The sequence below is a fragment of the Anopheles nili genome, chromosome 2 (genome assembly GCF_943737925.1).
Source record: "Anopheles nili chromosome 2, idAnoNiliSN_F5_01, whole genome shotgun sequence".
NCBI lineage: Eukaryota > Metazoa > Arthropoda > Insecta > Diptera > Culicidae > Anopheles > Anopheles nili.
In genome coordinates this window covers 28645001-28667500 of record NC_071291.1, presented here as the reverse complement: position 1 = coordinate 28667500, position 22500 = coordinate 28645001, and the positions used below count along the sequence as shown (strand labels likewise).

Here is a 22500-nt window from a genome sequence, read left to right as displayed (position 1 = left end):
CTTGAATAGCCATGAAGTACCCTAAGCTATATCAATGTTAGTTATATTTCAAAAACGTTAGCAGCTAACCATTCGCTCTTCACTAAGCTCTGCACACATGAGCTTTCTTATGTTGCCGCTCGTTTAATTTTCTTAGTATTTTCTGTCCTTTAAACTGTTATCATCGTGTACATGAGACCGTCGTGCGTAGCGGTTAAATGTGATAGATAGGGCCAACAATGCACTAAATAAGCGGAGTTCTCAAGACTTTCAGCAAAAATGGACGTGAACGGAAGGAGATAGAGAGTACATGCAAGCCTCTTGGTCGGGTCGTTAACATTTCGTACATTTTTGCATCGAATGTTACGCGTTACGGAAGAAAAACTTGCTGGGGCTACGATAAGACAGCTTTCTGAGATCCCCGTTAAAAAAAATACGGGCCGATTTATAATTCTCGATCCTGTATTGTTCATCAGATCCTTTCTTTCCTACAACTTTTGGGTGTAAGGTATAGCCTGGGTTTCACACATGCACACTAAAAAACAACAACATACCCGCGTGCACATATAACACATCGCATGGTCAAATAGGGTCCGTCATGAGGTGGATTATGACAATTTTCCTCCAAGAAAAGCCACCGTAACGAATGCAATCGAAAAGGATCTCGATAAAATGCTGAGCCTGCCAGCATTTATACTCACAGTATATAAACAGGGTTTTAAGTTTGCTGTTGTTGTAACAACGCTCAACGTCTCAAGTCAAAACGATTGCATATGTTTCAGCACCGTTCACAGATGTGATGACTGGGCTATCTTATTCAACAATCAACACATTCAATGCCAGCTTCTCATTCAAGCTTTGCAAACGTGTGGGATCAGATGCTTGTCTGCGAGATGGTATTTTGTTTTCTACGCTCTTCGTTCAACATGTACGATGTTCAACATGAACACCGACCATATAAGTTTTACGCTTATCTGAGATAGCTCACTGATTCCGCTCGGTGAATTCTTCGCTTTATAGCAATGGGATCGCGCGCGTTCGAGAATATTGGCACGAAGGCAACATATCATTCTTGACACTAGCTTTAATTCATCGAAGGCGTTTTATTCGCTTTTGGTTTTTCTTTTATGCCATACAAGATAACAGTTTTGCAAAAACTTTCCCAAACAAAAGAATACGGTTGCCATTTTGCTTAATACAGCTTCATTTTTGATGTGTTTTTGTGTGAATCAAATACGCGTAACGCCGGGCCCATACCAGGCTTTGCACCGGCATGTGAAATCGAGCGGGCGGTAGGACGATAAACGGTGGAAGTGGCACGGCAGGGAGCAATAAACACATTACCATTAATCGACGTTACATAATTTTGCATGCCCTAGAGGTGCACCATCGTCGCACGGTCGATCAGCCATCAGAAAGTGACTAAACTGAGAGCTCGTGATGTTATCATGTGCTACCATCTCGCAGGCGACACTTGTTTGACTATTCACTATTATTTTGCATGTAACGCATTCATGCTGGCTGCCGCATAATACATGTAGCGATGTTTTATTCGTTTCAATTGGAATTGGTTTGATTTCGTATTTTCCAGTCACATAGTGGAATTTATGTTTCCTGTTTTCGTTTTGTTATAGACACCTTTCCATTTGAATTAGGATTTCCATTCGTTAACCATATAGCTTGCTCATGGTAGGGCGCTTGGTAGGGCACAACGTCCCACTGGAAGTACCGCTGCTTGATTTTGGGTGATTGATATCAGAATTAAAACATTGACCGGACTGCGAACGCGATTTGGCAAACTGGTGGTTAAAGGAGACTAGAGAGTCCGGGTGACAGTGGGTCACATGCCGAGCAGTGCCGTAGCCGTTCGATTGCGTTACGCTTATCGTTAGTCACCTTAGCTATAATATTGATGTGCCTTTCTACAGGCATTTGCGCTCGCTCTTCGCGTGTCCACGACCTTCCATAGTACTATAAGCCAACGAATATCCAAACCACTAATCTATTAAACTTTTTCAAGCCACCGCTCAGATACCTACCTTAGCTCGTCCCCATGTGCAGCAAACAATCATTGAAGTTCAATTGACTTTTTTTAGGCAATGTTTGCCAGCAGTATTCCCGAAATTATTGAACTTGTTGGTAGCGGTTCTAAGTACGGCGGTGAACTAAAGCGTGAGCAAGGAAAAAGGTAGTTGAAGCGAATGCCTGTAAAGCAAAACATTTCTTTTTGATTACTTTCATTGTTGCTATGACTTTTTACAATGTTTTGTTGTCCTCCTATCCACCCAACCCTTATCGGCCTCCATTATTCAGTTTCTCGCCCGACTCTGCCCACTGCTCCTTTCAGTCTGTGTTCCGTCTGGTCACTTGCAATGAGCCCTCGTTCTGGTTAACGCGTTCTGTTTTGCTCTTACTGCTCGTTTCGCTGAGTTTTTTTCACTAGTATGGTTTCTTTACACTATCCCACCTCGCCATTTTTTGTTTGCGTTGTTTCTTATTTGTCGTGAAGTCGTTCTTTGCCAAAGCTGCGCCTGGAATGCTGTGTGCGGCAATATATAGCGGGAGGTTAAGCTGATACCACTAATCGTCAGTGTCAGTAGCAACTAGCAATGGCATACTGTGCTGTCTGCTGATGTTTCTCTAGCTTCAAGTATTGTGTCTGAAGCTGTGTTATTGATTTTAAATTTTCCAGTGCTGTAACGTCTACCTAAGCATTCGTTCTAACTAATCAACTAATTTAACATTTATTATTTCAGTTATACTAGATTCTATACTGAGCATCGTCATATATAAGATCTATGATATAAGATAATCCCATGCTCTACTAAGCACAGAAACTAACATTATGTTAAAGACACATGCTTATTTTGAAGTTACGCAGTAACACCGCATAGTTAACGGATGCTCCTTGTTATGAACAAAACTTGTGTGTATGATTGATAGTTTGTGTAACGATATACATATATTGCAGTTAAGGGTTCCTTCATGCAGTTTGTGAGCTATTTACATTCTCATAAGAATGGCCTTATCCCAAATGCAGTCTGAACAACGGTTAACAAGGAAAACGGCGCAAGTTCTTTCGTTGGTATAGTCCTCCTAAGTCCAATGATAATTGTTGATTCTTTTAGCATTAAAATCGATTGATTATATAGCAAGCGAGTACTGTTCGAGCACCATGAAATAATCGATTTGATAGAACACTACCGTTTACGGTAGAGTTTGTTATCGAGGACCATAAACCAAAAATTCGAAAAGAATGCCTTTATTACTAATCGCAAGGTAACCATAGATACTATGTCAATAAAAGATCGTGTATTTTGAACATGACACATGTTTTATGTTAAATTTAATGAGGCAAAGCTGCTCTTGATCGTTTGGTGCGATTTAGAGAACATCGGAAAAAGAGAAGAAGCCTCAAAGAAAAGGCTAGAGTTGCATCTAGCGTCGTAAACGATAGTGTCTTCCAATCGATTATGTTACATTTTGGTTCTTTTCAGTGTTTTGGTTCTACTTATTTTGATATGATAGAAATAAGAGAGAACTACTTTTTAGTCTTACACGTATCAGAAGCATATTTTCCATTCTTAGTACAAGCTTCAGTAGTATGGAACTAGATGGTTAGTTCATATTATTTTTCTTTCGTTTCATTGTCTACATTCCATAATATACATTTGGCTATGATTAATCGCGTAGTAATGAAAACAAGCAAAAAAATCTTGATGTTTTCTACCATTAAGCGTAATAGATTTTTATCACGTTGGAATGATTGATACCGTTTTGTTAATACGTTGAATTTTGCATCCAGTTTCACGCTGAAAATTGAATTTATTTTCCGTTGTTTTCCTGCAACAAACAATTTAATTTTCTTTTCATTCGACATGCAACCTCAGGGACATGAGTTAGCTTTACCGAAACTCTTTATCGTTTTCTCGAAGTATTTGAGATGTATAGCGATTGCGAAGCATACAATTTGTTCTTCGTTGTTCCTTCGGCCCAAGCGCCAATGCAGTGGTTTAATGGATAAGCAAAGTACGTACCTTGTTTGGTTATTGCGAACGACATTTATCCGACGGGATGAGGTTTAAATACGTGGTTACGATTAAAACTTCGTGCAGACAGTGCAATTCAACCTCATAGCATGGTTTCCTCTGTTGTGGATGCTTGGCGCAGGGAAAAAAGATACTAAAATCACTACTGCTTCTTTTTTATACATCGACAAACCGCTTTTGAACGAATGAGCTCCCATTTTGTTTTTTTTATAGTTCGTAAGGTACATTATAGATTGGTGTCTCAACGCGTAACAAATGAATATTAGTACAAAACAAAACAAAACTAAAACTAACAATATGCTACTCAAATATCACACGATGTAGAAGAAAAACTAATATGCATACGATAAAAGCTCATGACCACTGCGTTGATACAAGCAAGGCGAATCGATGGAGAGCGGTGTATGGTGTTTGTGTGTGTGTAGTGTATTGTGTTCTTTAATAGAATATTCGCTTCTACGACTTGAAATTTAAAATCGGTGAGAAGCTTGCTCACCGGGGCAGGATGGATGCGACCTCAGCGAAACAAGTCTATGTACGTTTATCATGGGAAAGGGTATGGTGTATATAAATGGTAAATAAGGGTTCTAGCGAGCGCTCTACATTTGAAGGCTGTTCGTAACGATTTTAACGTAACGATCGTACCTTTGGGTGTTGCTGGTACCCACCGCAAGGGGTCGAACAGACTATACCAATTCATCATACAAGCGTGGCTGGCGAATGTTTTCCGATTAATCTATACCTCTGTATGCGTGATACTATTCCTTATACTCCTGTATAGGCGGTGTTCGCTAGTTGGATTCCGGAGATCACAGAGTTAGCAGCACAGCGGAATAAGTACGGCGGCAAATACACTAAGGATGTTAGAAGAAGGTACACGACCGTACCGAGTTTATCTCAGTTTAATCTGTTTTCAAAGTTTCCCTTGTTAGATTCCTTTTCCGTTTTTTTTTTAATTGTTTGTTCCGTTTGAATCGATTGAATTATTAGAATTTCATTTATTATTTTATTTTATGTTCCGTTATCATTTATTATTTAAAAATCATTTACTTCCATTTTTTATAGTTTACTTTGTATAGTTTATTTACTTTGAGAGGTATTTCTTTTCTGTACCTATAATACTATCTAATTTTCAATGAAAAAAAAAAACTACAACGAATCTGCTATCGCGTTCCATTTTATGAGTAAAATATGACACTCACAATCACACTCCTTTTTTGATTCCTTGCCATTTTATTTTTTTATTTTCCATTCCTTCATAGCAGAGCTTCTCATTACACCACATTTATTCCAATCACTTAAATGAGCTCATGTCATGTTTGATGCAATAACATATACACGCAATGAGATTTATATGTAATTCCTGATTGTGAAATATAAACGGTTAAATATACATGAGATCAAATATAAAAAAGTATGCGGCATATTTTTGTCGCATGACAAATAAATGTATGATGAGCACATTCAAATTAATATGCAGATACATATACTTGATCTTCCACCATTCAAAATGTACATTAACGTACCTAATGAATATAAAACTCGTTAATGAAGTTACCAAATTTTGATGGTTTGAATGTGCATAAGGAAGCTCATATCTCGTTTTTATTTATTATTTTTTCCAATTCCATTTTCCCCCCATCAACAATTGATCCTATCCTGTTAGAGAAAAAGTTGAACTTCATTGCATTTAATTCAAAACAAAAGAATGCTGTATAATGCAAATCGTATTAAAACAAAATAAAAAAGTAGTTATCTTTTTATTGTCAATTATGTTTAATGCCGACACATAGTTGTATAAAAAAACATCTGCAACCAAAACGAACGTAAAAAATAAGAAAACCAATAATAAACAAGGGCTAGTAATGATTTCTTTTCCGTAATTATCTCATTTCACCGATATTAATCAACCATACTGCAAAAGGCATTGGTTTCTTGGCGGCATGTATCTCGGCTCAAATTGCAACCCCTTTATTTGATGCTGCTCGTTAAAATGTTCGCTCTCACTCACAACCCATGTTTGCACACATGCTTTTTTTTGCTGACAACCGCAAAAGCCATTGCTTTATCACCGAGGTTCGATGCGTTCGAAGTCTCCTACCGTTGGAATCGCTGCACTATATTGTGCGCCCGCGATCATTGTTAGGATATGATCAATTGTTGAGGCAACATTAAAAAACAATTTTATTGATAATAATATTACATACAATTTTGTTGATAAATGTATAACATACTTTTTCGATAGTACAATACCAACTATTCAAGCGATTTAAAGACTAATTACAATATGCTTCAATCAGAAGGGAGTCATAGGATTGTCTATCCGCAGTTATGCAAGGATCAATTTTTTGTTTTTTTTTTGTCGTTAGTTTCTGTAACTCTACCACTGGCATTGAATCGTTATTATTTTTTCTATTATTTTCTGTTTTCTACCGCAGCATGCCTATTTAAAAGTCTCGTTTTTTGCCTCTCAGTTCAATAATGTTGGTTTACCAAAATACCTATCCCTCACAAACGACTGGTGCAACAAGTCGACCGGCTTCCTGATCCCTTTCGTATTTTGCGGTTTGAGTTGATATGTGTTTGTTTTCGGGGTTTTTTTTCCTCTAACACATGAATATTGCGACGAGCGGTTAACATTTCAATTCGGTGACTTCCATGGCACCTGTCGGTCGAACACTCCGCTATGCACGGATACTGTAACGCCTCATAGAAACAACTGCTATGGACGTTGCCGATATTTTGTTCGCTGATCGATCATGCTAGTTTGGATGTTTATTTCTCCTTAAAACTGATTTTTTAACTCCTCCCTTCCTACGCTATAGTTTACGAATATCGACATCTCGTTTTGTAGTCTCTTCCAGTTTCCTTTTCCCAATCATTATTTTATGTCCATTCATCTGGTTTCCAATTTACCCGTACTGATGCACATTCCGTGTATTCGGTTCAGCATCCGACCGCCACTTGGCTGTTAAATATCGACCACCATAAACCACCGTACTTCATCGGGTTACTATTGTATGTAGAAATATATCCTAGAAGAAGAAAAACGCATCCACAACATTTTGTTATTGTTGTGGGAGTGACTTGCACTTTCACTAAGAGACGGCAAAGAACATCTTTTTATGTGCAATGCATTTTTGCTTTATTCATACGCTATTCATATTTTTGGAAGATATGGTTGAAAGTTTTAGAGCTAATTTATAAACATTGATAAATTGTCACACCCAAGCGCACAGAATAACACCTACACTTCATCTATTTTACTGTTGATCGTGTTGAACTTTCAAAGTAAAGGATAAAGAAATAAAAAATACAACAACCCGCAAATTGCGCCCCCTTCCTGTCCAGCGTCCGATACTGTTTGCGTTCGTGGAGCTACAACAGTGTTCTCCTAAGTGAACCTTCAAAGATGGAACAAGAGAGATATTTTTTTGCTACAATTCGAACAAAATTCCTATAAAGTGAAGGTACCTCCCAAACGAAGCGAAACGATGTATGCAACCAGCATATATCACCGCAATGACGCACACAGTCGAATTGAATTGTTAATTATTTCGGCAAAACACGATCCTTGCCAGCAATCGGATCTCTTTTCTTTTTAGTTATTCAGTTTTCCTAGCTACTTATTTTCCGATCTGTACTGATTGATATTGTAGAATGAGCGTCATATTTACGAAATTTTTTGGTTTTTCGATTTTCATCCTGATCTTTTTACCAATGTTTAATCTTAGCCTACAATTACTGTTTTGGGTTTTATTTAACTGCCTCTAGATACTGATTTTGCACAGTTTATTTTTATCTGCATTTCAACTTTCGCCATACCGTTTTAATAATTCAATTCAACTAGTTTTAGTCAAAAGCAACCAACAACTAATGACAGTGCAAGAAAAGACACCCGATTAACTTATGCCGTACCATAGCGCAATCGTGCAATCGTTTGCAATTGTTTAGTTACCCGTTTTGGTTAACACGATTTCGAGTTTTGGTTTTAGTGCAGTATTAAAACTAGTACATGCATTTGTTTTGTTTTTCTTTTGGAGCTTTATCGAAATCATTTCCTAGTATTGCCTAGCCACTATGCTCTTCACGGCAATTTTATGCTTTCCTCTCTGAACCTGTACCTAGATCTTATACTTGTTTATCCACATCATCATTACGGTTCGTAATTACAGGCGCTAGGGGCTACCGAGTGCATAGGGAGACGAGTTGTGACTGGCTGATTGTTAAAGCCGAAAGCCAAATGGGCTGCTAGAGAATGAGTGTTTACGAATCCGTAAATCACCAGGCCACTGCAATTACCTGTCGTACTGATGAGGCTCTTAATTTTTGTTTTCGGCTTAGTACGAAATGAAAAATAAACTCCCTCACTTGCCATCCAGTATCGGCCATCTATCCTTCGCGCTCCACCGCTACAGTAATATGACGATGCATTTTACAAAAGCTATTCTGCTGTACAAATAAAATGCCGATTTGATCTCGTTTTCGACCTGGCTCTTGTGTTTTTCGTTTCGTCTCATGCGTTTGTTTTTCCCTTTCTCGGATCCATTTCTACCCTTTTTCTTGAATTCTTCTAGTATTTTATATTTACATACATTTTTACACCATTCATTTACTGTAGATAAAGATTTTTTTGCTTGCACAGCCTGTATGCCGCAGCCACGCATATTAGAGCAAAAACTTTTTTTTAATTGTTATTACAGTTCTTCAAAGAAATCGATAGTTGAATATACTGATTGACATGCTAATTTGATGTAAAACAAAAGAGTTAAACGATCATGAGAGTTAAATAAGCTAAACTTAAACAAAAACAAAACATCTTCCAAAACAAACCTAAGGCTAAAGATAAAAGATGCTTCCAATTGATTAATGGAACAAAAAATTAAGGCAAACTAAAAGAAAGGCCTTACCAAGATGATTGAAATAGCAATAGAGTGTTGGGCTAGACATGAGATATATCAGCTAAGGATATTCCAATTTATCAGGAGTAGTTTTCTCCACTCACACTTATACATCAACCCACACACCCAGCCACGTCAACACATACTCAGCCAAAAACATGGACACAAGCACCCACACATGCACATACATATGCCCGCGTGGCTGGTTCCTGTTAAGAGCGCTAGTAAACCGTACGGGTGGAATCATTATTTTTTTGGTTACAAAGTTACCTTTTGAGGAGCAAAACTCTGCGTTACGTGCGTTCAAATGCGCTGCAAGCAGGTTGATAATATCCCTGCTCGTCCCACTGTTTGTGTTTTGTTGGTGATGTCTTTGGGGTTTCTCTTTCTATTTCCAAATCCTTCCTGCGCGCCATGTCCTTTTCCGTTCATCCCTTACGAAAGTTAGAGTTTTTTCTACCACAATGTTTTTTTTCCTATCATATGATCGATGTCAAAACATTGGTCTGCTGGTGAAATTTGATTACTTTTGAATATATCTTGCTACTAGCGCTAGTGATAGTTCACGCGAAGAACTTCGTTTCTGTTTTAATCCTTTTCCAACTACACTTGTACAAAACCATGTTCGTTACGCCGAGACCCAGACCCTAGAAATCGACGCCTGTAAGCAGAACCGCCAAGATGGAGCTCGCAATGTGCGCATCCTTCGGAATTTCGACTATTAAGGCTTGGTGTCGATCGCGCATTGTTACCAAATCGAAGAGCCCGAGGCATAGTCTAGCAGTTGTGAGTACAAATGCCCGGGCTCCATGGGATGAGATCGAAATTGGTGGATTGAGAAAGTTGTTCGAGAAAAGAAATTATCTTGCCGAATTGGTTTCCCGCGCCGGTAGCTCCGTGTCGGCAAACGTAGCATTTATATACAAAACAATCAACTCTCTTTTTCTCTCTTTCTCTCTCTTTCTCTCTCTCTCTTTTTCATGGATTTTTTCCTGAAACTTAGGGGTTTGCTTTAATTTTGTTTTTTCTTTGTTTGTTATTTTACGATTTTTTTTATCCTAGCAGTGTGATGTGTCATGTTCAGATTCCCTTTCTTCTGCCCTTTCCCTACCGATCGGATACAAAGAATGACCGGGAAACGCCGATCACCAGGCGATGCTCCTTGCCCGTCCGTACTTTTTATAGTTCATACCTTCTCTCTGCATCCACCCTATACATCCCATCTTCTTCCAGTAATGCCCACTCGTAGTCCCCGCTCTTCCCACATTTGCACCCGCTCATAACTAGAGGAGTGTGTGAGTGAGTTGTCCTATTTCTAGAAGATTGTTTCTGTTGTTTCAACATTTTTTCATTTTCTATTCCTTGGTTTCATCTGTTCGTTCGACTTCTTATCAACATCGGCGGTGTGCGTACTCGCGCTGTGTACTGCGATTGCCATTACGCTTAAAAATCACAGTACCGCAGCGTGTATTTTGTACAGCTGTACTGCTGCTAAGTAGGTCCGGAACTCTGCAAACCCTGTAGAATATAGTATAGGAAAGATTGAACGCCAAACTACAACAGATAGCAAAGATGTTTTGCAGTTGGATGATGTTGATTGGTTCGTACTGTGTCCTCGTTCTACTGCTTAGAGCACGTTTCAGGCTCTTTTTCGTGATCGTACAGGTTTTCGATACTCTTTTACTGCGTAGACACAATCCGAGAGTCGAAGAGCCTGTCCTGTTGACAGGTAAAGCACCACTCAATAGTCCTGTGGTCGTTTGCTCATGTTATACCTCGGACGATGGTTGCTGCCTTCTTTACAAATATTGCTGGCTTTCTAATGTATACTCTCAAACTAAAGAAGATCAAACATATAAAATACGATCAAATCAAGTGATTTAGAACATACATTTACCTACAACTATCAACATATAACCCACTTCAGTTCATTCGTTTTTCTTTTCTTTCTTTTTCTTCCCAATAACTCTGCTCGGTCTACCTCTTCTTCTCTGTGGCTTTGTGTCAAACTGCACAAAATTACCATTCTTACCGAATGAAAATGGGATACCTCTGTATGCCGGCGACTGTGTAATTGTAACGAAACCGTTCTGCCACACTGCTACTCGATATGGTGAACCGGGTATACTACACTGAACAAACGAACAATTCTGAATACCCTTACTGTTTCTGGGTTGCACGGTATCGAAAAAAAAAACATACGAACAAACGGAACCTATATCATCTTGCAATGGTGCAAAAATTGCGGTTACGAACACTGTTTCATTTTTTTGCTCGAAATTTCTTCCAAATCTTCTTTCGATCATTTTTAAATGGGTTCGATGTCTAATTACGAAATTTAATGCTTATCTTCTTATGCCAACTGAATCCGCACAACGATAAATACCAATACCTGAACCAATTATCAACCAACACTTCTACCTTCACAAATAATAATACACTTCCTGAAAATTGCTACAAAACTAAAGGCGATATTTGCAAGTTGTATACCAGAGATTATAGACTTGATCGGAACAAGACCCAAATATGGGGGAACACTGAAGAATGAACGGGGAAGAAGGTGAGATTCTACAGAACCTACATCATTATTATCGTTCAGCATTGCCATCGTACCACTATCATTTCGTGCTCATTGTATTTCATTGTGCTCCATTCTCCATCACGTATCGCTCTGGTTTAAGTTCGCATTATTTTCTGTTTTCCTCACTGTGTCATCCGGTCCGTGGTGAATGCGCAACATTTTAGCGTTCGATCTTCATTTTTTTCACTCTTTATGATTTTCTTTTATTTTGCGAGCAACGTAAAGGCTGTTTCGTGTGAAAATTTCAGCATTTGCACCATTTTCCTTTCGTGTCTACGTTTACTTTCCGTTTCTTTCCTAGTGTCCGTTATGGCCTTTTCATCACCATTTCTAGCTACTGCTCCCTCGTGTTCTCTATGAGTTGTGTTTTGTACTGCCCTCCCTTGAAGCAAAACAATGGATCTATTTTCTTTGCTTTCAGCCACGCACAATGTGGCTGTGGCCTTGTCTATTTGTTATTAGTATATTGTTTTTACTGTTGGCGTATTGACGTTATCCATTTGCTCTTTCTTCCCCATACTATACTTTTCGGTTCTCTTTTACTCCCATAAAGATTATAGTCCTGTGTGGTCAATGTTTGCTGAATGTTCATTGTCCTGTGACAATATTGTGTTGATCATGCGTATCTTGGTCTCTATGTGTCTCATAATGGTGGAATGTACTTCTGTTTTTCATTTTTGTTATTTCTGTTTTTCCACCCGCGGAATGTTGTTTTATTACGAAAATTGATTTATTAGAAAAATTTTCTGATTGCTAATATTGCAATCCATTAATTAGTTTTTGAAATGAAATTTTCCCTCTGGTCTTCAGTTGCACTAATGGAGTTGCCTTAGGACAATTTCTTTTTGCATAAAATGCCTTTCTTTGCATTCAATTAATTTGTCTGTCGTATTAAAACAATTTTTTTTCGTGAAACATAATGCGAAAAATAATCGCTGAGTTATAATTCGTGAGTTTGGAGTGTATATTTGTGCTCAATTTTTTTCATGGTTTTAATACTAATCCAGTTTTATTTTCTTATTGGCAAACGTAACATTGCCTTTCGTAAATGGCTTCCGTGGGTTTTTGTTGTAGCAGTTTGGTTTGGTGTGTTCATTTGAATCGGTTTTGCATCGCAATGCACCTGCTTTTTTCCCTGCAGTTAACGTGTTTTGCGGTATTGTCTCATTTTCCTTCTTTTATACGTTTTGTTGAACTTTTGTTTTCTTATGATATCAGCCATGTTTGCCTCGTCATAGCAAACCTCAAACCAATCGCAGCAGATAGTGCCATCTGTTTTTGTTTTGTTTCGATGTAAAACGCAATCAGATATGGTTTCGCTTTATCTCGATCTACCATTTGATTACAGTTGATTTTCGCTGCCTTTTTTGAGTTAGATTTTAATTTTTTTCTGATTTATCGAACGACCCTACATTGAATCCACTTGTAACAACGGTTCACTGTGAAATATGTTTCGTGATTTCATGGGTGACGAAGAATAAAGTACTAACAAAGAAAATATAGCTGGTGTCTTACATAAAAGGTATACTCTGGTGTTCAACTTCCCAAATAAATCGTCGTAGATTGTTAGCATTCAGCCGCGCCTAAAGCTTGCCCATCCGTGTACAACGGAGGCATAACCTGCACCAATATACTCGGGGAAATCGGTGATTCCGGCGTTTTGCTGGGATACAAATGGTTTGCACCTACCTTAGTCCCATTTAGCCGAGCATATTAGTGAGTGTCAGGTTCTGGCTCAGTGTGCACGAGCATCTGCCCCACTTACCTTCCTACTGACTACTTACCTATCGACCCAATCACTGATCTACTAGCCACTTGTCCAGTCAAGCAATCGATGCTGACGCAGTGCGAAAAGCGTCACTGACGAGGTTCTGTCTTCGAAGCTGATCTATATAGAGGTTACGATACGACTGCGAACTGCGAAACATCGCAGAAGTCTTTTTCATCTGTGGTAGTGCCAATATGGATAAATGTGTTTAATCAATGGAAGTACATGTTTCTCATTGTATTAGCATTAAAATTATAATAATTGGTGCCAAATTAGCTGTACTGTTTTCCCTACCACCGATAGCTGTCCATAATATGAGCATCTTCCTCCGGGCGACCAATTTTTATGTGTATGTTTCTATGTGTGTGCGTGTGCCAAACAGTATATAATTCTTGGTAGTATCCCTGTCACCAAGGAGTTTTTGTTTCCTTCTGTAGCTGTACTTCTAACAAGAAGTTGTTTGATGTCGTTGATAGTTTACAAGAAAGCGAACAAAAGTTTAACACGTGTGCATAGGCGTTTGCGGCCCGTTTACAGCCGCCATTTTGTCTGTTGAAAAAACTATTTGGTTGGGTTTATTTCGGTCATAAGATACACTACCACTTACACTCACAAACATGAACATATGCTACAGAAAGGCAAAGTTACCGATGATCTCCAAAATCATTCACATGGCACTGCGATCAAGATTTTTGTGTGATCTTCTTCTCTGCAAGCTGAATAACTTTCAAATTGGTTTGTAACATGTTTACAAAATTATTTTAATCTTCCCGTCTCTGTTGTTGTTTTTTTTAATTCTTGGTAACACAGTTTATCGCAACGTGCTGTAAATCTCAAGCTACCATACAGTGTTGCTCTAGTGTGTTTGAAATGTAGATTGATCGATTCGTTTGATCTTTAAGTATTTTTCAATTTATGATTCGATTTTCGTAGACTGTGCAGTTAAAGTGCTTCAGATAAAGGGAGAATGCGGTTAAAAAATGCATTTTAATTATGTTTCCTTTTTTAAACAAAGCAAGTTGGTTCTCATAGAAACGCAAAAAAACTCAAGAAATGAGATACACTTGATAAGTAAAAAAATGTACCCTAAGTAATCCTAAGTATGCGAAATGAAAACAAATATCAATCGAATCAATTAGACAGAAGAAATTTACTTCCAAATTTATGTTATGTTAATTATAAGTATAAAAGCTTTTTCAAAGTAACAAAAATTGAATCCAGCAATCCGGTTAACAAACGACCTGCTTAACATATTGGATAATAAATAAAATTTGCATCAGAATAATAATTAGTACTGCCAAAAATCGTAGCAGAATAAATCGATTCGTTTATTATATTTTATAGTTGAGCACGGAGGATAAGATGCTCATATTGTGCGTAGATGCTGTATTAAAAGATTAATTTGTGTTTTAGTAACATTTTTTATAATCTCGCAGCACATAGTACGAATCACTAAAAATATGAGACGAAATTACTCGATATTTCGGCTGCCGATTATTGGTTTTGTTGCAGAATGTGACTGACCATACAAATCGCAAACTGTACATCGGTGCATATATCTCATAAAAATACAAAAAAATATGTATATATCTATATATATAAGGTATATAGATATATATGTATGCATAAACACATATTATTAGATATGTATGTATATATATATACAACATATATACATATGTTTATATACATATAACCGACACATATACTCTGGCTAGCCCTCATCTCGTATCGAAGCTCTTCTTGTGAATGATTTCACCATAGGAACTAATGCACGATTGAATTATGTTCTTAGTGTTCTATCATATCCTATGTCTTGGTATTGATGTATTGGAACATCCTTTTATCCTTTACCCCGGTGGAAAAGTACATCTGAAACTGTTCACTATTTCGTATTGTATTATGCTTGGTGTTACTAGAACGAAGTGCGTTGTATTTGTTGTTACACGGTTTTGTCTCAGTAAGTGAAACGTTAAATAATTTGTCGTTCGTTCAAGCAGGATAGCCTGGTGTTCAGTATCTGATTCGGCATTCGTTGTCGCTTTCATGAATGGATTTAAATTTCATGTTAGTTTTTCGTTTAATGTTTTTTTCATTTTCATCGTTAAAATCCCAAATACAGAGATAAAAGTAAAAGTTGTAACGCAAAGAAAATTCAATGCTCACTATCGTAGGTTTGCTGAACTTAAGACGATATAGTGTATGAATAAATGAGCAACCAATAATGAAATAGTTTTATTTATCGGGCAATTATATAAATATGATAGTACAGATGAATCATACGATATAATGCGTGGCCAGGCTAAACTTATAACTCGCTACAGTTAGTGCGTCGTGACAGAATGGCCAGGTTGAGTAGTTCGATAATGTTTTGATATGATAGTGTGTTTATCGTATTTGTCCATCCACACTCTTCGATAATCCGTGGCAACGACTTGCAAAATGTGGTAGGAACCCAAGGCATTGAAAGCACCACAAGCAATGGGGAGCAAAAATTTAATGTTGTGTCCAAAAACAATTTAAAAGAAAGCAAACAACAAAGTACATGTAACCCATCATTTATTGAAACAAAATTTATAAACTAACTTTTAAATTTGTCTGCATGATGGTTATGTGCGAAAGCATGAACAGTTTAATGAGAATCATTTTGATAACGTTTTGATAAATTGATCCGCGAAAAGACGTTTATAAAGCAGCCCAGTCCCTAAGATGTTTGTTGCAATTGTGTAAGCCAACTTGAAAGGATATTACTTAGTAAGTGCTTCCAGACGCTATGGCAATACAGAGCGTATATCAACGAAAACCCACATATGTATTTACGCAATCTTCACACATCTGTTATGAGGCATAAAGAAAGATAATGATATACCACTGCTTCTAATGCGTTGCGACGGATTTGCATGCAATCGTTTTCCAAATATGTATATATCTATGTGTAGTAAACATATTTGCTATGCTATGATCGTAGCTCGCAATTAGAAAAATCAACACCTGTACTAGCATAGCTGTTTATGCTAGCAACACTCCACCAGATGGTCATCAACACATCATCAGTATTTTAGTGCACCAGTAGTAATAGTGCCGGACGATTAGTGTGTAAGATATTATATCTCGCCCGTAACGCTGCACGAATTTTATTATCTATATTTGTAAATACTGTATAAATTGTAGTTATGCATTTTAGTAGCTGTTGTTAGAGCGAAATGTTTTTGTACATGTTGTTGGTGCTCGAATCCTATAGTGCTTACCCCTTTTCCGCAACCGATAGAGAATCGTAAAACATAGTTATGACTGCATATATTCCAAATCGACAAATCGTCAAAATCATACACTTTTCGAGAAAAGACGAAAGAATCGACTGTTTGCTATGCTAACAAAGGGATCGCGCAAAGCAAGAAAAAATGTCTCTCTTCCTTCTACTATGAATTGTACTTTTCCACGTGTCTACGTACTTTTCTTGTGTCTCTATCCCTCTCTATCGCTCTTATTTTTGCGTTTAACAGTAATCTATCGTTTTTTGTCGTTGTTTCTTGCCGCTCATTGCGTGAGCACTGCTCTTCTCTATGTATACCGTGTTAGCTTCATGGCAATACGATGGACTGGAAGAAAATGCCTCCCTGCCCGCGTTGCCGTTAGATGTGCATTCTTCTATGTTAATGTCAAGTGGCCGTTGGTTCACCGTCGGGCAATGCAAATCATGGCGATCGTTCAAATAACGATGCCCCCTGAACATGTTGCCCTTCTTTCTTTTTTTCTGTTGGTCGATCTCCATCTACCTCTCCTCCACAGCCAATCAGTCCTCAAATATGTGATTTAATTTCGTATATTTTTTCCGTGGTCCGGTGGTAGAAGCTATCTCTCTGCATGCAGCCCGGTTGTGTAATGGGTTATATTTTTAATCTCATCAGAATTTATCATTTACATCCCTTTACCTGTTATATTTTCCGTTCTCCATTCCAATTTAACCTTCTCTACCCATTTTTTACATCATCCCTTTTCTGTTATGGTTCTCAATTGAATGTACTTGGGAGCTGTACCGTGTCGTAATCGTCGTTCTGTGTTTTAACATTCGTTCTCATCATCGTGATTATAGTGTGTTTTTCTGTTCGTACTTGTCCTTTTCTAACATTTTCTTCGATATGATCACTGTTTCCTAATCCTCTTTGTTATTGGTTTTCTTTGCTTTCGTGTTAACTAAAACATTTTTTGAGTTAGTTGAAACTTTTCCAATCTGCTCCGGGTGAACGATGGTATTAATTTCTGGGATCGATTCCAGCTCGTAATGCCATCGTTACGCCAATTCGCGCCAGAATCTGTAGTGGTTCAATGGCAAAATTTTCACGATTATCTATTCCTTATTTTTGATATTGTCTATTCGAAATTTCGTTTTGTTCGCTGGCGTTTATCGCGAAAAGAGTCCATAAACCGTTTGCTAACATATTTTTTCTTGTGTGTCTTTACCACCTCACCCAATCAACACGCCCGGCCCGGATGCAATCCACTCGCCTCACCTCATCCGAATGGGCGTTGCAAAACCCATTTTCCACCATCTCGGTCGTGATTTGCCGAAACTACCCGGAATCAAACGCGAACTGTTGGGGCTGGGAAACGGGAAAATGCTGCGATTGAACAACCTATGCTTCGTTTCGTATGGTGCATCGTTGTGTGGTTGTGAATGGTAATGGATACCAACTATTGTAATAGACATATCGTGGTGTGCGGGCACATAACATACGAATCGGTGTCCCATTTCCTGAAGGACTTTTTACACGAAGATCGCGAGGATGTCGACGTCGAAGTGGTATTTTTACATCGGTAAGTAGGCGCCTGTCTGTCTGTGCTATTTGTTTTATTTGAGTTTTTGAGATATGCTCCGTATCTCTCATCAAGCTGAACGTATGAAGTATGGTTTCTGTTAAGTTTTATTTCTTTTGTGGTACGTTTTTTTGGAACATCAAACAATAACGTTCATCAATTATAATATTAAAGCTGAGGTACAATATTAGCGAAACGAAACAATATCTCGATTCTCTAAGCAATATTTTGGGTTAGGATCAATAATTTTATCTTATTTCTATTTCATACCATTCTTTCCAAACGCCGTCGCGTTAGGCTCCGGCGCCACTAGCTGACCCGTTACTACGTGCTGTTCACATTCTAGTGTATTTTCTGCTTTTGTATAATGTTTCGTACTCGCCATCACATGTTTTAATTTTTTCCGTTGGTCAGCATTATCTTCAACTCAACTGCTTTCGGAGTTGTATTTACATTTAGTTAGGGGGTTCTTTATACGCCACACTGATCCAACATCCATCCCTTATCTGTATGCATAATCGATATTGTTTCTCTAATCATACTTCCAATATTGACAACTGATCATGAATACCTGTACGAATATCAATGTAGAAAGGAGCCTGATCTGGAACTCGAAGGTCTCTTGAAGCGTCATTACACAACGGTGGAGTTTTTTCAGGGAACTATGATGAATGCGGTCGATTTGGAACGAGTTAAGGTATATGAAAACAGATTTTTATAAACCTTTTAAAAAACAAACAAAAAATCAAACAAACAACTACCTTCAACAAACATCAAAAAACAATCTAACTTCAAAAAGATCTCCAAACCAAACATCCTAACAGAGCTTACCACAACAAACCTTCAAATAGAGCTTTACTTTCCTTTTAAAGAATTTACCAGTGAACATTATCAGCAACACTCTCTCAATGTATCACCGTTGTCCGATTACTGAACACCAATCCCGCTCGCTCAAAGATTCTCGCACCCATTATGCCTTTGCACACACTTGCGCGGCCACACGCGCTGGGCCTTCCGATGGCCTGACGATTTGTGGATACGTTCCGCCTTGGTTTGAGGAGAACGCCACGAATAGCTCAACTGCACTAGCGACGTGGTTTGGCTGCAGGCTTTTTCCCAAGCGCCATTGAAGCGCAATATGCTTTGCTTATCGTAACTAGCGCTAGAAGAACCGCATCACTAACTGGGGAGTAGTTAGTCCGGCTTGCAAAAGTTCGCCCGTTAGAGGACGTCAATGTTCTGACCGGTCCAGCAATAGGAACACCTTACTTGGCGGTACTCTGAGCCAGCCATAGTGGAGGTTGTGAATCCGGTGGCGTAACACTACGCAAACATCGTTCAGGCTAGCTAAGTGTTTCCCGCTCCACTCGATTTTGTTTCGGGCAGTTTAGTTCGCAGCGTAGATAGAGTCGACTGACTGCTCTGCTATCGTTTGCTCTTGCGTTTCTATTCGTTAATTTTTTCTATGTACTTAAGCCTCATTCGGTATTACGTTCCCCGAACGTCGACGATTGCACCGGGTGCATGTGCTGTAGCTCGCGTAGACCAACGCAGGGTTTACGCGTTCACACGCAGTGCTTGGCTGTGCCATCGTCGTGCTTGCGCATGGTACGATTTTAGACACCGTTTCGATCTAACTCGCTCAATATTTTTCAACTAATCAGTGTTACGTTTTGATAGCCATTTTCTCGCTATTTCTCTATCTATCTCTCGTTCTCATCGAATCGTTTTACCTTGTTTCACTTCATTAGCCAGTTTCTTGTATGATTTCGTATCAGTAATTATTTATCTCACGTGCTCACGTAATCTCTCAAGTATTCCGAACTCGTTGACGGCAGTTTGCTCCTATCATTTAGAATGGTTTACATTTCTGTGTTTTTTTTTTGGAATGCCAAAATTCGCATCATATATTTACTGATTCCATTTTTACGATGTATGTACATTTGTTCTGATCTAACTATGATTACTCGCTTCGTACTCTGTTTTCGGTATTACTGACCAAATGCATTTGCTAATTTCGTTTTTAAATTATTGGCTATCAAACTTTAAAAAAACTTCAAACACCCGGTACAACATGGCTCGGAACAGCCCGCGGCAAGAGGTAAACTTACATTTCCAGGAAATGGTGACGTTACAGGGAACAATAAGAGACAGCAGTAACGAGGCATACAATTCGCGCCAGAGGATTAGAGATCAATAAAACAGAAACAATACAGAATAGCTGCTTTTTAATATTATAATTGATACCATCATATATCATTAATTTATGTTGTCCTTCATACGCGAAAAATAATCATTCAGGAAAAGACAAAAACATTGTAACGGTGTATTCCCGTTACCGAGTGCAATCTACTCTGTGACTAACCTCATATGTGTCTTTTCTTTCTATTTCTATTTTGCGCTTGAATTCGCAACACGCACTTTATAATCGAATTGATCTCCTCTTTCTTCGATAACAATGTTCTCTATGCTGTGCGTGTTCGCAAATGGTTGATGTTTCAAACCCCCGAATCGTACCACGGATCCCGGGGAAATGAAATAATATTCCAAACTAAACGCAAAACCAAAAATCAAACAAACGACATAAACATGCCATACACGATTTCCACCTGCTACTGTCCCATAATGCGCGCTTTCGCTGTTGCTGCGCTGTTGCCTTTTGCAATATGCACGGTTGCCAAATGCTAATGGTCGATCAAATGATCTGGAATAATCGTCCGTTGCCAATGTACGACCAATAAAGAAAACCACCCGACCTGGAGCTGGAAGGTCTGTTCAAACGTCATTTCACCACCGTGGAGTTTTTCCAGGGAACGATTATGAGCCCCATTGATCTGCAGCGGGTCAAGGTAAACATTGTTAGTGTACTACTTAAGCATCTACCAAATGTCGATTGAGTGCCCTTTTCTCAAACTTTTCTTCCGATCTTTTTTTCCCACATTCGTTGATCTGTACTTACTTATTTGACTTGGTAACTCTTGTTTCGCATTTCTATACTTATACAAATTTTGTTTCATGAGAATGATTTGTTTTCCTTTTTGGTTCTCCACTTTCGAAACGTATTAGATGTGGTGAATGTCCTTTTGATTTCGTGATCTTTGCGTTTTAGTCGAAGCCTTGTTGTGCCACACATGGTTCTGTGTATATAATTTGCGGCTAATGTTGTGTTTGTATAACCGTTTCCTTTTCTTTTCGTGACGTGTGCTGATTTTGCATTGTCTGATACTGTTTTGACGATAATGATGCCGATCTAGCATACATAGTTAGCAGGAAATCGATGTTGAAGTATGTGCCAAAGTGCTATCTAGCTTGTCAGCAATAATTTGCATGTGGTGACTCTTTGAAACGAGAAATGTGTGGATATTTTCATGTAAATTCATATGATCAAGCCGCAGTTTTTTGCATCTATTTTACAAAAGCTATGAACATGTGTGGGAAAGTAGTATGGCGTGAATTTTTTGCGAATGAAAAAAATTGTAATCGATGTATTAGCCAACAGTACATCAGGTAGAATGAGTAATGCCAACGTACTATAAGCTTAAATTTTTACAAACCATGTCTAGGTCTACGTGCAACGACAAAAAAATCCGATTTGAGACTGTTTGCAATAATAATTCTCTTAAAAAAGAAAAACAAAGATCATCAACTTGTAAGCATTTGGGATTCATTGCAGTTCTGTATGAGCTGTTTAGTTTAGAATGCAATCCGAAAGCACCAATAGAACCTGTTCAATACACGATTTGAGAATCTAATGTTACGGTAAGTGGGATACATTTCCGTTTCTCTTTCAACATATGATTGCTTTACACAGAAGTATGCACGATTGTATGTTCGCTATACATGTTCTAGCACCGAATGTTTTTTTTTTCGTTTTTGTTATTTATCAATGTGCTTAATCATGCTAATGTTTTATTTTGTTTTCCATAGATTTATATCCCATTTTTCACGACATAACGATAGCCGCACCGGAGATGTTGGCAATCATTCCTCAAATATATAGTGCAGCTTACAGCACACTTTGGATGCTATAGCAGTAGCTGAGAGAGATAGATTGGAATTATTGCTGTCTTCGCATCTTTTTCGCAATATTTGTGTATTGTTCCCATGCATCTAGTTTTGTGCTTTCTGTTTTGCTGTAAATTGTATTGTCCCAACATTTAGCTCACCCTCGGCCTGCTCGCCGAGATCGGAATGGCGCTGCTCGTCTCGTTCGTTTGCACCTATGGTCGCTAGTCGACAACGATGTGCTAGTGTGTTTGTAACTAGGCGAATGTGTGATCTCAACAACGTGGAATCAGCGCCGGGTGCGCAAGGCTTGCCAGGCGTATCCGGTGTTGGTGGGTATGACTGAACAAAATAGATACGATGCGATGTCCTTTGAACCATAGAGCAGTAATACATAGGAAA

General features: G+C 38.4%; 1 protein-coding gene across 1 annotated transcript in view; it reads left to right on the top strand.

Annotated features, from left to right (window-relative positions):
• The window catches only part of LOC128722200 (calcium-activated potassium channel slowpoke), a 58466-nt gene that overhangs the window by 11639 nt on the left and 24327 nt on the right, over positions 1-22500 (top strand). The window contains exons 7-9 of the mRNA XM_053816045.1: positions 4810-4901; positions 17983-18093; positions 18685-18790. Of these exons, the coding sequence (XP_053672020.1) occupies positions 4810-4901; positions 17983-18093; positions 18685-18790 (309 nt within the window). The remainder of the gene's footprint in view (positions 1-4809; positions 4902-17982; positions 18094-18684; positions 18791-22500) is intronic.